Source organism: Choristoneura fumiferana, chromosome 16 (assembly GCF_025370935.1).
Source record: "Choristoneura fumiferana chromosome 16, NRCan_CFum_1, whole genome shotgun sequence".
In the NCBI taxonomy this organism is placed as follows: domain Eukaryota; kingdom Metazoa; phylum Arthropoda; class Insecta; order Lepidoptera; family Tortricidae; genus Choristoneura; species Choristoneura fumiferana.
The window spans coordinates 11,991,144-12,011,473 of NC_133487.1; the positions used below are offsets into that span (position 1 = coordinate 11,991,144).

The window sequence follows — 20,330 nt, forward strand, 5'->3', positions numbered from 1 at the left end:
ATCGCTACTCTAGCTTCTTTATTAAATCCAGGGTCAAAAAAGTTAGTTGGCTTTATCTAAGCTGTCTAATAGTTAGTTCTGAAATTTTTGTTTAAAACACATATATCTATAATTAATATAGCTATCGTAGCATAATGAATAGTCGTATTTCGTTTGATAACTAGCTAACGGTCTAGGAGCCTTCTTTTTAACCAATACATCAATGGGATGTCAGTTTTTGTCGAGAAAGTCGGCGAGACAAGATGCAGGCTGGCTTGTTGTACGTACACGTGTCGGCCGCGGACTCCTAACGCGTGTCATAGTTCACTATTTTAACAACAATTAATCATGTCTTTTCATCGTCAGCTATTTTTTTAAATTACATAAAGGTATGTGGTTACTTCAATGTTTCGATACTCAGCTAACCGTTAGGAAGTGTAAAATTAACGTCTGACGGACGTCTCAGCTTATCGGTATAAACAGGTAATTGAACTAAGTAAAGCGCTGTCATGCGAATCCATAATTCCATACTATCCATACTAATATTATAAATGTGGAAGTGTGTGTGTTTGTTTGTCCGTCTTTCACGCCGTAACGAAGCGACGGATTGACGTGATTTTTGGCATAGGGAAAGTTTATGGGCCCGAGAGTGATATGTGTAGGCTACTTTTATCCCGGAAAAATGCACAGTTCCCGAGGGAACAGCGTGCGATAACCGAATACCACGCGGGCGGAGCCGCGGGCAAAAGCTAGTAAATTGATAAAACTATAAAAATAAATTGTGTGCTGAGTATTTTGCATTTAGGTAGGAATCTATGAATATTAAGTGTTAGCAGAGCCCGTATCCTAAGAGAAATGTACGCACTGTGGAGTCATTGTAGATTGGTTACTGACACAGAAAGGCTGACAGTAAAAATTAAGTTTTCAGACTTTCCTTAATGGTTGTGCTATGAATAAGAGATACCTTCATACCCCAATTTCAAGCTTCTAGGTCTTTAGATTTTGATTCCCCGGTAACTGGTATGGGTACACCGTTTATAATGACTGTATCTTTTGAATGCATTGATTTTGACGTTCGAATTTTTAACTGTTCCAAGAGGTTACAGACCTGAGTGTTTGATATTAATTTCAGCATGATCCTCCAAGTGTTTCTAAGAAAAAATTCTCGGACAATAAAGTGATCGTATAAGGGTTCCGTTTTTTCCGACTGAGGTACGGAACCCTAAAATGATGTTAAATTTACAAAGTACCTAACAATTAAATACTTTCAATGAAAATTATTTTCAACAAAATCGGTATCCGTTTATGAATTATTGCATGGTCGGACGTGCTCTTGGCTGATTTTATTATAGAATAGAATATAATTAATTTATTTGATGTAAAATGTAAAATTATAAAATAGCTTTAACTTAGCTTAAATAGCGATACTTTGTTTACCAAGAAGGTATTCCACGGGAATTGTGCAATTTTATGGAATAAAAACTATCCTGTGTCCTGCTCACGATTTCAAATTATCTAATTAGGTATTATTTCATTACTATCGGTTCAGTGGTTTTAGCGTGAAGAGGTAACAAATAGACAGAAAGAGTTACTTTCACATTCATAATATTATTTACTTGCTAAGATTAAAACAACGATCTTCATACGACTTTGCTTATTTTTAGTCGAAAAGACATCAACGTGTTGTGTTAAGAAATTATGGTGTGAGAAAGATTGAATAATTAAATTCATACTGGCAACAGAAACGTTGATGAAAAATTATCAGTAAAATTAATGAATTATTATTGGGTAAAAAGTACTTCCAGTGTTTTATTTACTCATAAATATAAGATAATGAAAATTTACGTTGGCAATGCATTCAAAAGACATAAGTGTACCACGTTAGTGTTTTATGGTTGATCATAGCGCTGTGTGCGTGCATTAAAATTTCTATCTAACACGTTTACAGAGATGCAGTATCACGCCGTGCAACGATCGTAAATGTCATCTGAAAATTTATATTCATTACGATTAGATAGCAGAGCACAATGGTCAGCCTATTGTTGGCTCCGTGTGCCATCTGATCGATGTCCGATGTTGCGTTTTTATAGTCTCGCGGGACCTCTTGCTAGTATTTACGACACTTTATTCAAAAACAGTAGGATATGTGTTTTCTATTACCGGCCACACATTAACTTATTACGATTTAATTTTATACACCGCCCATTTTAAACCTTCTCGTAGATACTAAGAGTATTACGTTACAACGTTTGCCTAAATATCGTGAAGGCATCCGCTAATAGCACGAGTTTCCAACGAGACAGCTTTATTATAAAACAATAACATTTGGAATAGATTACAAATTTAAATATTTTTATTACATATCTCGTTCTCGGTTAAATATTATTATTAAAGTTTTGGCATTATGTTCAATTAAATGGATATTAAAAGCCAGCTCTTCATAAAAGATGCGTGAAGAGCAATACTGAGAACGTCTGTAATCAAGCAAGTGAATGCGCGGTCGCGGAGCCATTCGCGTCTCGGCTTAATATCACCAATTTGCAAGAATCCATTTTCTATTTTATGGACTGAATAACTTCACCATTCCAAAGAGAACCATGAGTGCAGTAGGTAACCTGACTTTCGTGCATTTGACGTGGTAACGGTGCAGGAATGACGGGTCATAGTAAGATGGTTTGTCTATTTTAGAATCCATACGTTTAGACCCATTCGTTGTTACACCTCAGTTAAGTTCCGACGTTCAGTTAAATTTATATTAGTATGAGCGGGCTCCGGTGCCTTAGGGCTGCTAAACGCCGACGCAACTTACGCACAACTGTAGTCTTAAATTAATCGTGTTACCAGGAAATCGCAAAGCTTTTCTTTTACGACGACACTTTACAACTACTATTATTAACAAATAACTGTTGTAAAGTTTTATTTCAAGATTTCTGTGCGACAGATTTGTAACGGTACTTAGCCGGTTTAGTGCCGATACATTATTGTCCCCACGCAGTATTGTAAAATCTTGCATTGTCGAAGAAACTTAATCACACGCATACAAGGTGGAACCTTTTCGCTGCAAATGTTATGTTGATATTCTACGAGTATACTTCGGTTAAAGAAATCATCGTGAAATTAACTGTGAAAAGTTTCCACCTTGACACGTGTTTTAATTTTCTCCACTGTTAGTTGGGTACCTCAATGCATGCCGCAGTTTTTCAATGCCGTATATTAGTATGGGATTCCCGGAAGAAAAACAAGTTTAACTAGTCATTATTTATTTCCAATTTTTGCATTAGTAACTTTTATAGTAAGCAATTAGATAGCGTGTTAAGTGGGTAAGAAAATTTAATAGATACTTATTCATATAATGATAGCCTTGATCATCTACAGTAAGTTATAGTTTATTCCCTTAGGAAATCGCTTTTGCGGTAGTTATTTATATTTCTGGATTTCACTAAACTTGTTTAACGATTTATGTAAATGAATGTAGAACGATTTGCACTTTGTCTAACATGTGCACATCATTTTGCGGATAGCTAGCTGCGCTGCGGTTCGCGTTGAATAATCGCGTTCAAAACCGACGCACAATAGCCAATGCGAGTGTTTAAATGCCCTATTAAATCTTACAGCCTGCGTAGGATTCTGTGGGATTCAATTACGCTTTGTGCTCGATGAAAGCAGCGGAGTCGAGCGCGTAAACCGAGCCGCGGCCGAACACATCCCGACACCTCGCGCTCAATGAGCCCTGTCACAAAAGGTGCCAACGAAATAAGAACACTGGCACAGCCACATATCACCAGGGGTAGATTGAATAAATGCTAAATTAAATAAGAGCAAATAAAATGCGCCTTTAACAAGCAAGAGACCCGTTTGTGAGCGTCTCAAATTATTCAGTGAGTGACGCTTATGTGACAAAGACTTCCCTTGCTAGCGTCTCGCTGGAGCCTGGACGCATAACAAAAATTCAACTCAACATTAACCTCGATCTCGCGTCTTTACGATTTCTAATTTAAAATAAACGGCAACAACAAATATTACAGCAATAATAAATTGTGGATAATTTCGTCATTTAATATTCATCGAAATATTGACACAATCTTATCGCTTGATTACTCTGATCGAACGTGGACCGTATTAAAATTATCGGCACTCGCTCGCCCCCCGATCGTTCACGGCAACATAAACAGAACGTTTTCTATTCGGAAACCAATTATCATTAACATATCATAGACGAGGCACCGACGCTCGCTGGCACGCAGTCGGGGTCAATACATTTACCGCAATACCACAGCAGACTGAACCCTTCCGCCTCCCGCATTCCTTCCATCCAGATGACGTGTAGGTGGAAACCGCTACAGGCTACGCAGCTCACCTTATGTTGGATGTATGCCAGCTAGATTGGTATATATAGATGCATACGTGATGTCCGTAAGTATCAAAACGAGACGGCTAACCAAATCGCCTTTGTTAAGATTTTATCTCGCCGTTAAATACTTCTAACCATGTGCTATGGTAGATTATCAGCCATCTCGCTCGCGCCTGAAGCGGCTATCAACTCTCGTTAACATTAAGAATATGATGATTTTGAAGAACTCTTCATTGTTTATTATGTGTAAACTTTAGTACTAGTGTATCACTTTTTTAGGTTTAAAATAGTGTATTTGTCGGATCTGGCTAATTTATTTAGCTATGTTAAAAAAATAAAATATTAAGTTAGGTATGTGGCATTTTTCTTGACAGCAAAAAATATCGAAAAACGACAATTAAATACTTTATTTTTATTCCAAAAAAGTCGTATATATTTTCTTAACATCAGCTTAACATTACTTCTTGTAAAAATGTTATTGTTTAGCACATCGTGACGTTGGTTCGACATACGGTGTAGTAATAGTGTATTTTTTTCGGATAACAGGAACAGTTCAACTTTTTTACGATAATACATATACAACTATACAATAAACAATGATTTCAAAACGCACTGTTAAAAGAATCTCATTTGATACATTACAGGTGAATGCATCATTATTTCACTCACTTCATTTGGCTTTTAAGCCTAACCGAAGACTGTTCTCCAGTATCGATTGCTTGGAATAATACTTAGTTAACGACCAAAAAGGTTAAAAACCACATATCCGTTCGGCTCGCTTTGACGACGCCTGCGTGCTTACTCCATCTCCATGCAAATCCTCGAACAAATGCACGTTTCACTCGAAGTACCACTAACAATATAAATGTACGAAAATTATGTACACTGCCTTGCAATCCTTACTTCTGTGTTAATGGAAAGATCACTTGTGGACTCGACATTATACTTACATGCATACTAGGAATGTCTTTTTGTAAGATGAAGGTTACATGTTCATGTTTTTATTGATTTTGAACACAGTGCTATTATAAGGTATAATAAGTAGTATTAACTACGTTACCATCAACAATCTATTCCGGCTCTATCTTAGAGTGTAATAATATCTACATACGATGAAATGTACTGCTACATTTTATTATACTTAAGCTTATGAAAACAAATAGCCCAATTGAATTAATAACTGACTTGTTAATGTTATTGAAATAAAAATTGGATTATAATTTTAATCCCGCTCGCAACTTAATTAACGTCGTGGTTTATAACAACGTATAATTTGCGTCAAAATTGTTTCGCGTTCAATGAAGATCGTTAGTACAGTGAGTCACCCAGTGCGGCGTACGGACGGCCGTACATAAAGCCCATCACGTGATTTTGTTTGGTTTCGTAATAGCAGCACAAATAACAGGTTGCCTCTCGTATATCGTCGTTAACGAGGGAGATTAACTTTGCTCCGCGTTGAACTCTTTTGTACCGCGCGCTCGCGCTCCTTGCCCGTTTTTTCCCCTAATGATATCTCACAAGTCCAAACATCGTACGGTTATGGCAGAACATTACACGCTCTAGGATATTAAAATGAGACAAATTTATTGCCACTCTCCGATTATAAGTTCGATAAACGCGCAGACCGGTGATTATGATATCTCGTGGCCTAATCATACAATCGATACAGAGCTGCGTCCTGCTCTAAACCAGTACTAATAAAAAAGAAACTTGTTACGGGCAGTAAGCGGCGGACAGTTTACTTCGAAAATCAACAAGGTGTTGGAGTCGCGCCGCGAGAGGTGTCGGCGGCTCCTACAGATTTACTCAATGCTGATACCGTATAATAACTGGCCAAGTATGTAAATAACAATAGGTTCTTGATCGTTATATAATTTTCAAAATATGCAAAACAAAAAATTGATTGTTAATTATAAATAAAATTTAACAAATATATATTGCGCTCCACTTGGCTGGTCCTTAGATACTCGCAAATGATCATAATGTAAGACATTTATTGTTTCGGCCACTTATTTTCTGTTTATGCGGGGACCAAATTCAGAAATGATATTTTTTTTGGATGTTCATTGTAAAGTTTCTTGATTGCAGTGAGTGCTAAATAGAAGTGATTTAGTGTAGATTGGCACCAGCCAACTCCAGGCTGCGATTCACTTTGTCGTTCTCTATCGTCTTGTTTAACTCAGTGTGAGGGAAACGAAATACTTACGCGACAACCGAGAAACCAAGCGATACGTTCTGGAGTGTCACAAATCATCATAATCTCACTGGTCTCTTTCCTACTTAACTAGTTGGATAAGGGAGAATATAGTGTTACAAAACGTGGAACTCTCGCGCACAGTGGTGTCGGAACCGCGGTGCCTTATCGGCCGGATCGGGCCGAACAATGCATCGAATGTTTCAATATACCTCCGACAGCATTTTTAACGTTTCATCAGTGCTGTAACAATCGTAAAATAAATTCTCTACGCCTTCCCGAGGCCCTGATTAATGTTCTACATGGGCCGACGTCGCGTTTATTTTTTCACCTCCGTGTTATTCTCTAGTTTAATTTATGGGGCATGGCAACTGAGACGTACCTACTTGAGCCAGTGATTTCTTTGTTTGAACAGCCTGTTTGGAGGGAAATACGCGAACGAGCGTGAAGCGGCGATTAGTCAGTGTCCATTAAAACTGTATAAAGTAATTTGGCTTGGTTATTTTATTTTCATTTCAGACTTTATTCGCTTTGTTTAGATTTAATTACTTGAGCTATTGGGTGCTGACACTGTACAACATTACGGAATATAATTATAGTTATGAAGTTAACTCGACTCGGAAATATTGCAGTAAAAACGGTTACTGTGTCGATTTCAGTAGTCTTCTATCAGTAAATAAAAGGTCAAGCATTTATGGTAAAAGTGAGGGAAAACAATTGAAAAAATTTAAATTCAGCATATTGACACAAAATTAAGCAAAATAAAATAAAGAGTTATATATGTAAGACTGTATCGTTAAGTATAAAGACAACTTGATACTTGCACAACATAGTATTATGACATTTAAAAAAATATTTTGATAAGAGAAAAATGTTCGTCATATGTCACAGAACCGATTTCCGTTGATATATTCTGCAAGATAAAATTAAATAAAAAAATACGAGACCTGACACCACAACAGCGAAAATCTATTGTGGACAAATGGTGTTCAGTAAAAGGTATTACATAGCGAAAACTGGCAAATATACTTTTCACACCTCTCCTTCAGAAAAGAAACTTTTCCTCCCTGACGAGAGGGAGCAAAGTGTAACTTTTCTGTTCAGGGCTTTTCTAAGTGTTTTGCCATTTTTTGAAGTTGATAATTGTAAAGCCACGCCATTTTCTATGCTGGTTGTTCTTTTATAATATTTAGATTTTTTTTTCTAGTTTCTTAATGCTCGGTGTGAAAAGTTGTATGAGCGACTCGGGAGCAAAATTATTTTCATATTGGGCGTTAACACTTGAATCCCTCATTACGCTCAGGATTCTACTTTAGAATCCCTCGCTACGCTCACGATTCTATTATAGAATCCTTCGCTACATTCTGGATTCAATGTACGCCCTCGCCGTAAATAGGTACACCATAACCACCAATAACTATTCCATGACCGACAACGACCAGGCCAAAAACCAGGTCCATCCAGTCCACAACTGGATCGGAAGATAGTAAAGGCATACGCGTCTAACAGTGAGCTATCTGTTTGAGATATCGCTAAAAAGACTGAGAACTACTATTGGGATGGTGTAACGTACAAAAAAAAAGGAATAATTTAATTGTGTTATACCCAATGGATGATGAAACATGTAAAACTGAATAACAATTCTTTGCCAGGTCCTCAGTTTTTTTTATTCGACTGGATGGCAAACGAGCAAGGGGGTCTCCTGATGGTAAGAGATCACCACTGCCCATAAACATCTGCAACACCAAGGGTATTTATGGTTCACGAGAGATCGAAGGTTACTCAGTCCAAAAAAATCCATTTTTTTTTTAAAGTTTGGCTAAAAATTATATTGTGGCAGGCAAATTGCCAGTGCGGAATGAAAACTAGTGGATTTTTCACCACTTCATCACTGAATGCCGACATTTACATGAATGAGTGTCTTCAGAAGAGAGTATTGCCCATGATAAGGAAACACATTGCGAAACTGTATTTTGGCCCTACTTAGCGTCTTGCCACTACGCAGCCAAGGTGATAAAATGGTACAAAGACAATAATGTGAGTTTCGTGGCGAATAACATGAATCCACTATGTTGTCCATATCTTCGCCAGATCGAACATTAATTACTGGGCTATATGAAGGCTAAATTTCGCGAAGGGGTCGCAGTGCCGATACGGAGCAACAGTGTCGTTCAGATTGGAACAAAGTTGCTAGAAATTGTAATAAAGTTGCTGTCCGATCATTGATGGGTTACCATGAGGCAGGAAGTCAGGAAACAGGCCAGAAATGGATAATTTTAGTTTTTTACCATTTATTTTGGTTTCTGTAGATATTTTACGTACAAAAATTCAAAATGATATATATCAAATGTATAATATAAAAAAATATATTATAGTTTATTCTTGTCTTTATACTTAACGATACAGGTCTTATAAAAGTATGAGTGTAGAATTTTAAATTATTTATAGAGTCATGTGGGGTAAACGTACGAAGTGGGCAAGTGTACGCAATCACATACATTTCAGACAGAAAAGTGGTTTGACCTATCGCCTCTCAAGCCCCGGCTCGCACCTCAGAGTTTTTCTAAATTCATGTGCGAAATTACATTTGAGATGAAATTATCCACGAGCTTTACGGTGAAGGAAAACATCGTGACGAAACCTACACCTGCCTGCGAAGCAATTCAATGGTGTGTGTGAAGTTCCCAATCCGCACTGGGCCCACGTGGGAACTACGGCCCAAGCCCTCTAATTCTGAGAGGAGGCCTGTGCCTAGCAATGGGACATATATAGGCTGAGATGATGAATTTGATGACATAACCCTAAAACCCCCTAGTTGTAGAGAAGGGATATGCATCGCCGACCAAATTATGTTAGGACTCGGCGTATCCTTACCCACTTTTTTCCGAAACTATAAGAACTATACTGTTGAAACTTAGTAAGTAGATGTATTCTGTGAACCGCATTAAGATTTTCACACAAAAATAGAAAAAAAAAACAATAAATTTTGGGGGTTCCCCATACTTAGAACTGAAACTCAAAATTATGAAAAGGTCTTCAAAAATGATATTGAGTTTTCAAATATATATTTTTTTCTAAACTGAATAGTTTGCGCGAGAGATACTTCCAAAGTTGTAAAATGTGTCCCCCCCCCTGTAACTTCTAAAATAAGAGAATGATAAAACTAAAAAAAACATGATTTGTACATTACCATGCAAACTTCCACCGAAAATTGGTTTATTTCTAGTAATTAGTTTTTTTAATACTTCATAACTCGTTAAGTAAAGGAAACTTTTATATTATGTTACTTGCTGCTACGGAACCCTTCATGGGCGAGCCCGACTCGCACTTGGCCGCTTTTTGATTATAAATAAATAAATAAGATCTTAGTTGCCATAGCTAGCATATGTTTAGACACGCCATATTTAACTTAAATATATACATTATTACGTCATTCATTCAATTAATTACTATTGCAAGTCGGCTTTTATCTACCTAGCTCGTGAAAGTGATCATATCTGTTAAATATATCGATGCGCGTAGTTTTAACGCTATTTGATCAGTGATTCAACAGTACAAAGCAAGCCTATCAGCGTGGAATAAACCATGTATGTATTTACTACAAATTTGAATCGCTGAAGGTAGACTTCCGACTAGAGCGGCTCTATCGCAACGGCCGCAGCGTCAGAGCCGCTGCGTCAGTGTCGCAGCGACTTTGACGCAGATTGGCTTCCAAACAGCGCGACTCCGGTGTCAGTTTGTTGTTATTTCATGCAAAATAACCTCAAAACCACGTGCGTTCCCAGGGATTGCGCGGCAGTGCTTGCGCAAACATAGCACGGCCGCTATTGCTCGGCGATACTGACGCTGCGTTCGATCGTTACTTCATACGTTTCCGTACTGCATAATACTATCGCTCTATCGCCGCATTACTGTCGCTGCGTTAGTGACGCTGGAGCCGCTCTACTCGGAAGTCTATACCTTTAGTGCGAGAGAGGGTCGGCGCCGGCGACCGCACAGTTGAGTGCTTGCGGTGGGCGCGCGTTAGGCGTAGATGACTCAGGATTCCTAAGGCTCCTAGGGTTATGCTTATCTGACCAGATGTAATAAAACAAGTGTTTGCTTCAAAAAAAATACATATATCTACAGGGTGTTCTTAACCAATAGATAAATAATGAAAAACGCTGTAACGCGACTTTTAAGGAACACTGCAAAATATACTGTTTTTTAATTCAAAGAAAATACTTATATATCTAAACTAGCTGTTGCCTGCGGCTCCGCCCACGTGGTATTCGGTTATCGCGCGCTGTTCCCTGGGGAACTGTGCATTTTTCCGGGATAAAAAGTAGCCTATGTCACTTCTTGAGCCCATAAACTATCTCTATGCCAAAAATCACGTCGATCCGTCGCTTCGTTACGGCGTGAAAGACGGACAAACATACACACAAACACACACACTTTCGCATATATAATATTAGTATGGCTTATAGTACGTGGCCTATAGTTTTCCAAGATAAAAATTGTCCTATGTACTGCTTGAAGTCTAATATTATCTCCATACGATTTTATAGGACGATTCTTTGAGTTTTTTAAGCGTAAAAGCGTAACAAACAAACGCACATACTCACTTTCATATTTATTATATAAGTAAAAAATATAATATTCTACTCTAAAATGATCTATTTAAAATGAAGAGTTTTGGTATATCCAAATATAGCCATAGCGATTTAGTGAATGGACCTCAAATAAGTACATAGGTATTTTTTATAGTCTAGGTAAACCTATAAATACTATGAGAGCATAAATACTATGATCATAGGATTTACTAATGATTATTTATGTGTGTGTATCTCTAACTAGATAACAACACCCTGGTATTGTATTCTTGAATTTGAAATTATTATAACTATGGCCCTGAAACCCAACAAAGGTAACCCACGAAGCTTCCATCAACGTTTTAAACAATGGACATAAAACATATTCTAGCCATAAAAGCTCAGCTCCTGAATAACACATAATATTATACCTACTAGCGTAACGAAATAATGATATACTGGTTATATGTTTTTAAAGTTTACAGACTGTTTTATGGCCGGGCATTCCGTGTAGTACCTAATGATACATAAGGTGTGGTCGTTAAATGAACTTGAAAAAAAAAACACTTCTAAAACCGATCTTACTAATATTATAAATACCAAAGTTTGTGAATGCGCGCGAGCATATGTTTGTTTACTCCTTCACACTGGACAATTTCAATGAAATTTAATATGTAGATAGCTGGATATCTTGACTTGCACACTTAAGCTACTTTTTATTCCGTTATCTCACGAGAGACATTAAATTTTGCGGAAATGTTTACTACTAAAATGAACACCACATTGTAATTTTTGGTTCCTAATTACAAAAGAAATTCAGAAAAATCACGGAATTCCAGGTTAACTGCCAGATTGTACAATTTCCTCGAGGAAAACAGCGGGCAAAAGCTAGCATTATAATAACTTTCACGGGACATTTTAGGTGACGAATGGATCTGAAAGATTTTATGCATGAAAATTATATTTTCTCAACGCCTGAGCCTCAGTAGACCAGGCACAAAATCAATTAAAAAAACGATAACTTCAATTCGTTACATTTTCGTTATTTTTTGTGTAATGAGCTAAGTAAAAAAAAACTGATATAACTTTATCGGTTTCTCTTTGACAATATCTAAGTTGATTAATTTGGCATTATAGTTTTGTCTATTTTAATGTTTATATATGTTTGTCAATTCAGTCGAGCGCGAAATTAAATACTTTTAAGTCTCTATATCTACATGTAAACGTCTCTGTCTAGTCTAACCGTAAAATAGGGACAATAGACTCACGATCCCGTTTTATATATAGCCGCGATAGTGAAAAGGTGAGAGATCTTTGTAAACTTTTTCATCAATGTCTCAACGGCTCGCTGGAGTATCGGTCTATATCTGTAAAAGCAATCTCGATAGGCAGGAATGAGGCTGGATACCCTTTTTGTTCGCGGCTCCATTTGTTTCACACCTACTTAGGGCTGTGGGGAGTGCGCTCGTTACCACAGATTGAAGGGCTGCGGTCGATGACCGAACGCTCGAGCTGATCTTTGCTCTCAGAACTTATCTGAATTCCGAAAGTGGTTTCTTTAAGACTCTTGAAGTTTACTTTATTCCCTAGCTCAAAAATATGCTTTACTATTTATAGTCGAGGGCAATGAAAACGAAGATGAACTTTTTAAGGTTTGCGCATCTGAGCCCCATGCAATGCAGGCAAGATCAAGAGATTTTGATCGTACCTATATGCGCATTTATAAATAAAGATAGATACAATATTGTTTCACGAAGTTAAATTAAGCAAGGAAAGTGATTAAAAATGATATTTAATATAGTTGCATAATTAAAATGTTGCGCTTATGGTTCCCAAAAATAAACTGGGATTGTGTGGACTGTAATAGTATATTTTATAGCGAGGGGCTAAAGTGAGCTATAATAAACCCGTGATGGTTAATCGCCCGAGCTTCAGCTTCACTTCGAATAAAAAACAAGCATTGAATTGCAATTATTATATCATCTACTTATCTCACTTAAAAAAATTGACGTTTGCAAAGCGTCAGGGCATTTCGTTGGATATCAAGTGGCGCTATCGTCTTTGCGGAAGAAATATGAAACATGATCCGCACACAATCACCAATTGTTCTATTTATTATACCTAGAATAATAATTATTATTTGTACGACTAGGTAAATCTTTTTAAATTACGTTCTGTTCTGATCACAATGATACAAATGATTTGATAATTATATGCATGTTTCTTACAATGTGTGCAATTTCAGTTAAGCAGTTACCTAATTTTAGTGACTTTAAAGAGATAATGTTCTTAACTGTATTCATTTTGCCTAAGTCAATGTGTAAATAAAATAATACATCGCTACGTAAGGCTATATTGACGTGTAGGTACTTTTAGAGAATCAGAAGTACCTTTAAAAAATACTATGTAGGTTTGCGTCATTTGTATGATTTTAGACATACCTGTATTTAGAACCTCTGAAATTTGACAGTTTCATTAATAATCGTTTTCGATGGTTCAGACTAAGTATTTAGATATTTATGAAAAAGATCAATATTACTATTTTAAATAAATGTAAGTGAGCTAGGATGTGAATAAGGAAACAAAGTGATTACATTTGAATTTTTGTTTTATTCGACTTTTATTACTGCCTGATACAGCTGAATTTTCAATTTATTATTTTACAATAAATATTTGCTTTTGGGTATGACTAAATTACATAATATGCATTCATGGAATACTTACAGATTACTTATTACACCTAATTTATCACAGATATGTGGCATTGATGCCATGTAAGTCACTTTTATAGTATTCGGCAAGAGATGCCTAACAAACACAGCCTGAACAGGCCTACCTACATATTTAAATAAAGCTACTATGTACATCAAAAGATCTTCACGCAGACCAGGAAGCATTCATATTTTTACTATTGAAAAAATGGCATTTATAATATGGTAAAATACAGTACAAGAAATTATATAAAACCGTTTTTGAGTGTCGCTGTGAAACCATTCATTCTTAACTACTACTATTTACACCGCTCGGAACCAATATGTACACTAACCGACTAGCCATCACATTTTGCTTAAAACAGCCACTTGCACTGAAATTTTTACAGTCTTTTGAAAAAATCACTAGCACACTAGTTCAGTCTGAATTTTCACTATACATGGACGGATATGGTGCGGGGAGAGGCACGCGGCGGGGCCTGATGCGGGGCGTGGGAGGGGTGCGGCGGCAAGACAGGATGCGCGCCATGGATCGGCGGCGGTGGAAGCGCACCCAGGTGACTCCTGGCGTGGTGGTGTCTATGCATTGCCACACCTCCTCCCGACCCGGGACTCGGCCCGCCGCGACACCTCTGGTTATTAGGCACATCGGGTAACGCAAACCTTAACTTCTCCCAGAACAGCCTGTCACCCCAATGAAGATACGTATTGGTCTTCAAATACAACCTTATATCGGGGTCAAGGTCTTTCTGAGGCACTTCACCTAACAACACCACTATCAGTCTTCTTCTTCTGTCTCTCAAAACTTGATGGTGAGCCGATTTAAACTCAAAACGACACCATTCCGATTTTATAAAGTTTTCACTGAGTACCATGATTGTACGACGGGATGACTCAACGGCTTGTATTATGTTGTCAGCAACGTAGCCACCGACTGGAAAATCTCGGTAGTGTAGACAAAGTTTATAAGATGGGTCACCGCGCTCGAGCATGGGTGCTAGTTCTTCAGCGACCCAGGCTTCGTCTTTAGAACTGTAACTTACAAATGCGTCGAACATTTTCTCGCGATCGTCCCTATCAATGTCACTTGCTCTATAAAATAATCGCACCCCGAACCTTGAATGAAACCAAACTCTCATTTCTTGTCTGAATATAAACACTATCATACTTATAAAGGACACCAATAAGAATGCACCCAACGTCGCTACAAGAAGCGGTATATAATCTTGGACGTCTTCATTAGTTATGATAGTTTTGGTAGCCGTTAAATTTCCATTGATGCTGTTGTTAATACTTGGTAGGCCTGTGCAAATTGTTCCATTTTCGCTTGCAATTGTGAATCCAGATTCCGAATCGTTGTAAATGTCCTCATTGTAAACAGTAATTTCAGTGTTATTTCCTTTAGAATAAATACACTTCACGCTTGATATATCGGTAATAGAATTTACTCGTTTCATCCATTCGCGGAACATTTCAGTATATTCACAGTCGCACGACCATGGATTATAAGAAAGTGTTATTTCCGTCACAGTGGGATTGATTTGCCACACTGATAACATTATTAACTTGTTGTTGTGTAGGTGCAGTAGTTTCAGACGAGCCATGTGGTTAAACATTTCTTTACCTATATGGCGAATCTTGTTGTTATTGATATGAAGTTCTCGTAAGTTGTCCAATCCGTCGAATTCTTGTCCTTCAAGACTTTTTAAATTATTGTAGTCTAAATGCAAAACTTCAAGTTCTTTTAGACCATTGAATGTTCTGTTTTGTATTGCTTCTATGTTAGACGAGTTTAAAAATAATATCTTGAGGCGTTTTCGTCCAATAAATGCGTGACTGGGAAGCATTTTTATGTCATTACCATCAAGGTACAGTTGCGTGGCCTCCATTGGTATTCTCTCAGGTAGAGTATTAATATATCCCGCATTGGAGCATTCCACAACGTTTGCCGACCATGATTGATCATGATAACACGTGCAATTGTTTGGGCAAGTCATTTCACAATCACAAGCATCAAAATCACAGCAGTGACACAAAGCAAAACAATGGAAGTCATATTTACACAAAAACTGATGCGATGCAGCTTCCACTAACGCTACATAGGCGTTTCCGCGATTGTAAAGTAATTTACAGTATATACTGTCTAAATCCATTAACTTGGGTTGAGTTCTCGCTCTGTTCCCAGTGTTTATTTTTTGCAACCACTCCATTGTGCAATCACATTCTAATGGGTTTCCGCCTATGAAAAACTCTGGAACAGATTTATCTTGCGGCACCGCTGATATTCTCAATGAATTTGGGTCCAAACTTGTTATTTTGTTTCCATACAAGTCGACTCTGGTTAGATTTGGCTTTTTGAAAAATGTATAAGATTGTACTTTGGATATTAAGTTATCGTTTAGATACAACATTTCTACAGAATTCGGAATAGCGCTGCCAGTGATTTCTGTTAATCTGTTAGAACTGGCGTCGAATGTACTCAGTGACAACTGAGACTCAATCTCGAAGTAATTTCCAAGTTCAGCAATCCTATTGGCATGGATGTCTAGCCACTGCAATCCTGTTGGAATCATAGCATAGTCAAACCATTCTAAGCGGTTATCAGATATGTTTAACCATACTAAATTAGGCAACTTAGCAAAAAGTCCACCAATATCAGTCAGGTAGTTGCCATCTAAACGAATAGCCTGTAAGTTAATATTGCCGTCAAATGCGCCGGCTTCGATCTTATGTATTTTATTTCTGGACAAGTTTAATATTTTCAATGAATTCATCTTATCAAATACGCCTTTGCTTATGTTTCCAATATTATTTTCAGTTAATCTCAACCCGTACATTTGTTGCATAGTCATAAATGAAGCATTTTCTATGCTGACGATTAAGTTTTCGCCTAAATCAAGAGTTTTCAACTGTGGTATTTCCTTTAGGGCTATAGGTACTTCATCCAATCTGTTTCCATTAATGTGCAAATCCTGCAATGAAGTACAGTTGCGCAGTGAGTGTGGGTGTATTTTTGAAATGCGGTTACTGTCTATAGATAACACAGACAGCCCGTGCAAACCAGAAAATGAGTAGCTTTCAACTGTCGTGAGCCTATTGTTTGATAAAATCAGCGTATGCAGGCTGCTTAAAGATGTAAAAACATTTTCTGGAATGTGTTCTATAAAATTATCTTGCATTTTTAATATCTGCAAATTGTGCAGGTCCCGGAATACAGCTATTTCCATTTTGGATACTCTGTTGTGAGAAAAGTCTAAAAATACCAATCTCTTCAGTCCAGTGAACGTGGAAGTATTTATCCAGTCTGAAGTTAATTCATTATGAGACATATCCAAAACTAAAAGTTGCACTAGGTCACTGAATAATCCTGGAGCTAGTACTGTTATCGTGTTGTTGTTCAGATATATTTCCTTTAAATCTTTTGTATCGCTGAATAGTTCAGGTGGCAAGCTTGTAAGCTGATTGTCAGAAAATCTTATTGTGGTTAGTGAAATAAGACCTTCTAGCGCTCTATCTGCGATAGAGTTTAACGCATTGCCTTGAAGATATAATTTCTGTAATCTTTTAAGTCCAGAAAGAAGATTTGGCGGCAAAGTATCGATTACATTCCTTGAGAGGTCCAGCACCAATATGTTATCGCCACATTTTTCGGTTGGGTGACGATGTGCTGTAGAAAACTGAAAGTGACTTATGTCTCTCATTCTATTTCCAGTCATGTTTAGGTACTCAAGATTCCGTAAAGTACACAGTGCACCTTCAGGAAAAACTAACATGTTATTTTCGCTGAGATCCAATCTTTCTAGATTTTGAACATCTCGCGAGAAAGCCGTGGGTGTTATTTCAAGTGACATTGCGGACCAATCCGTATTATGTGTTCTTATTGTTAAATTTCTTAGTTCGCGAAGACCCGTAAACGCGCCGTCGGAAAGGTTTCCAATTTTACAGTACTCAATTGTAAGTTCGCGGAGTTCTACCAACTGCCTAAAACTTCCGGGAGACAATGAACTTTGGAAGAAAAGAGCATCACTGCATTCTAGGCGCAATCTCACAGTGAGATGCGGTTGAATTGCACTGAAGTTGGTGTTTTCTAATTCGCTGTTTATAGTCCGTAATCTGCATTGCAACGCAACTCCTGAACCGTCGTCATCGGTTGTCCACCGGCACTCATCGGGGGCTTGATAGAGTGCTCCCGTGGTAGCCGATAGAGACGCACTCCACGTCGTCAAAGCGGCGCTTATCACCAGCAAAGCGCTTGTGAACCACGAACCACACATTATGTATAGCTTTCACTAAACTTCACTTAAATTTATTACATAGTTTTGTATTATGATTCCGCACTAACGCCGCACAAACATATCGCATTGGCTGAGCACATTAGTCCGTTTTGCTAAGCCTGGGTACTTCACTAGTTAAACCGGCCACTTAACTCGTTTCTCGCGAGAACACTAATTGGACAGGATCGTGCGCCCGGCACTACACAACTGAGTGCATGGGACGCGCGCACCCGCGCAGAGGTCTGGGGTGGAACTGACTCTGAGTCAAACCTGTGCTGCGCTCGCGCACAAGGCCGCGCCGGTTCACGCGTTCCAACAGGTAAATGTCAACTCTGAGGTAAAAGGCTCTAAGCGCCTGTAGCATAGTTCGATGTTCTGCTTGTTTCGTTTCACCACCGAGGCTGTCAGAAAAATACACCTTACGCACACAAGCATAGTTGACTTACAACACTACACAGCAAAACCGCTTTTTGTAGCGCACGGACGAGCTTTCGTGGTGTAGTGCGAGCGAGATGGAGGTATACGACGCGCGGGGTGAGACGCGCAGTGCCTGGTGGGGGCTCGAGGCAGCTGGCCAGGTAGTGTGCAGGCCAGGCACATTGCCTTACTCTCTCCTTGTTAACACCATCGCTGATAGAATATAGGTATATATTTATAATAAATACTAGAGTTGCGTGTAATTATGTATGATTGTTTGTCGTACATCGATTTAAAGTAACGTCTTCAAAATAGTCCTCAGTTATTTAGTGTGATAGACTTTTTTTTGTAGCGTGGCTTATCTTTCGGTCTAGAAATACGTTACGCAACATATCTGATTATGTATGCATTATTCTAGGCAAACTTAGCTACAATATTATCTGTTTGCCATGTAGAACAACATTTTTATTTTGTATACGTTCGATTGTATCTGATAAATAAAAGTTTACAGCTCGAGTCGTACCAAAAAAAACAGTGCTGAATAGAGTTCCATTTTGAACTTTTTAAATTCTAATAAGTACGCATTACATAACTATATACATAGAAATGGTTGGAGAGATGTAGATAGGTACTTAATTTATTTAAAGTAATATTTTAAATGTAATTTACTTCACTGATTTACCATTGCAAATTTATAATGATATTTGATTTAACTCAATTTCAATTGTAACTTAAAATAAGTTTGATTTGTTTAAATGATTTCAATTTTATGTTTTATTTTTTTTAATTTGTTGTCATTTTTTGTGGACTTGTTTTTGGTATCATCATCATCATCCCAGCCTATATACGTCCCACTGCTGGGCACAGGCCTCCTCTCAGAACAAGAGGGCTTGGGCTATAGTTCCCACGCGGGCCCAGTGCGGATTGGGAACTTCACACGCACCATTGAATTGCTTCGCAGGTTTGTGCAGGTTTCCTCACGATGTTTTCCTTCACCGCAAAGCTCGTGGTAAATTTCAAATGTAATTCCGCACATGAATTTGGAAAAACTCAGAGGTGCGAGCCGGGGTTTCTGATTGAGAGGCGATAGGTCAAACCACTAGGCCACCACGGCTTTTACACGGTTTTTGGTATATTTACGTTTAATTTGGTTTCATTTAAAAATCAACTGCTTATTAATTCACTATGGAAATAGTAGTCATCTAATCAATTTTTTGTTATTAATATAATATGGAGTCCATCAAACCGCGAGAATGCTACCCAATAAAATGTTAGCTGCTGTGTTTCTTATTTCACGTTCCAGGAATATAAAAACGAATAGCCCTTTATTTAAGTTAAACGTTTTTGATATAATTTCCTACCATTCGACTGAAACCTCTCATCAAATTAAACATCGGCTCATTATGCGTTTTACGCAGCCACCAATTTGTTGAATTTGCCGTTTGATTTAGTAAATTGTAGCGTTACTTAATCGTAGACTGCATTTCTCAAGATTTATACCAACTACTTAAACACTTAACCTTACACTGTTATTAGCTTATTATATGCACTTGGTTTTCAAAATGATCTCATAAAGTGCCTTACGTACGACATAGTCACATAAAATCTGTTACTATCGACAGTTTTTCTTGTAATTATATTATTACACAATGTTTTAGAGTATCGCGATCATGACTAATTTTATGATTTAAATTCGGATTTTGTTCCGTGTACCTTGATTTTATTCATCTTATTATCATGGCGCATGCAACTGTGCCGAAAAATCGAGCTTCTCTAAAATCAAGGTTGTACCTACGCGGAACGACACCCAAATTTAAATCATAAAAATAT

General features: G+C 37.7%; 2 protein-coding genes across 2 annotated transcripts in view; one reads left to right on the forward strand and one right to left on the reverse strand.

Moving 5' to 3' along the window:
- Su(var)3-3 (lysine-specific histone demethylase Su(var)3-3) overlaps window positions 1-20,330 on the forward strand; it is a 328,135-nt gene that overhangs the window by 157,282 nt on the left and 150,523 nt on the right. The gene's annotated exons all lie outside the window — the stretch shown is intronic.
- Window positions 13,697-18,354, reverse strand: Tollo (Toll-like receptor Tollo). Its single transcript, XM_074098965.1, has one exon. The coding sequence runs from the start codon at window positions 18,081-18,083 to the stop codon at window positions 14,244-14,246; it is 3,840 nt and encodes a 1,279-aa protein (XP_073955066.1). The 5' UTR covers window positions 18,084-18,354; the 3' UTR covers window positions 13,697-14,243.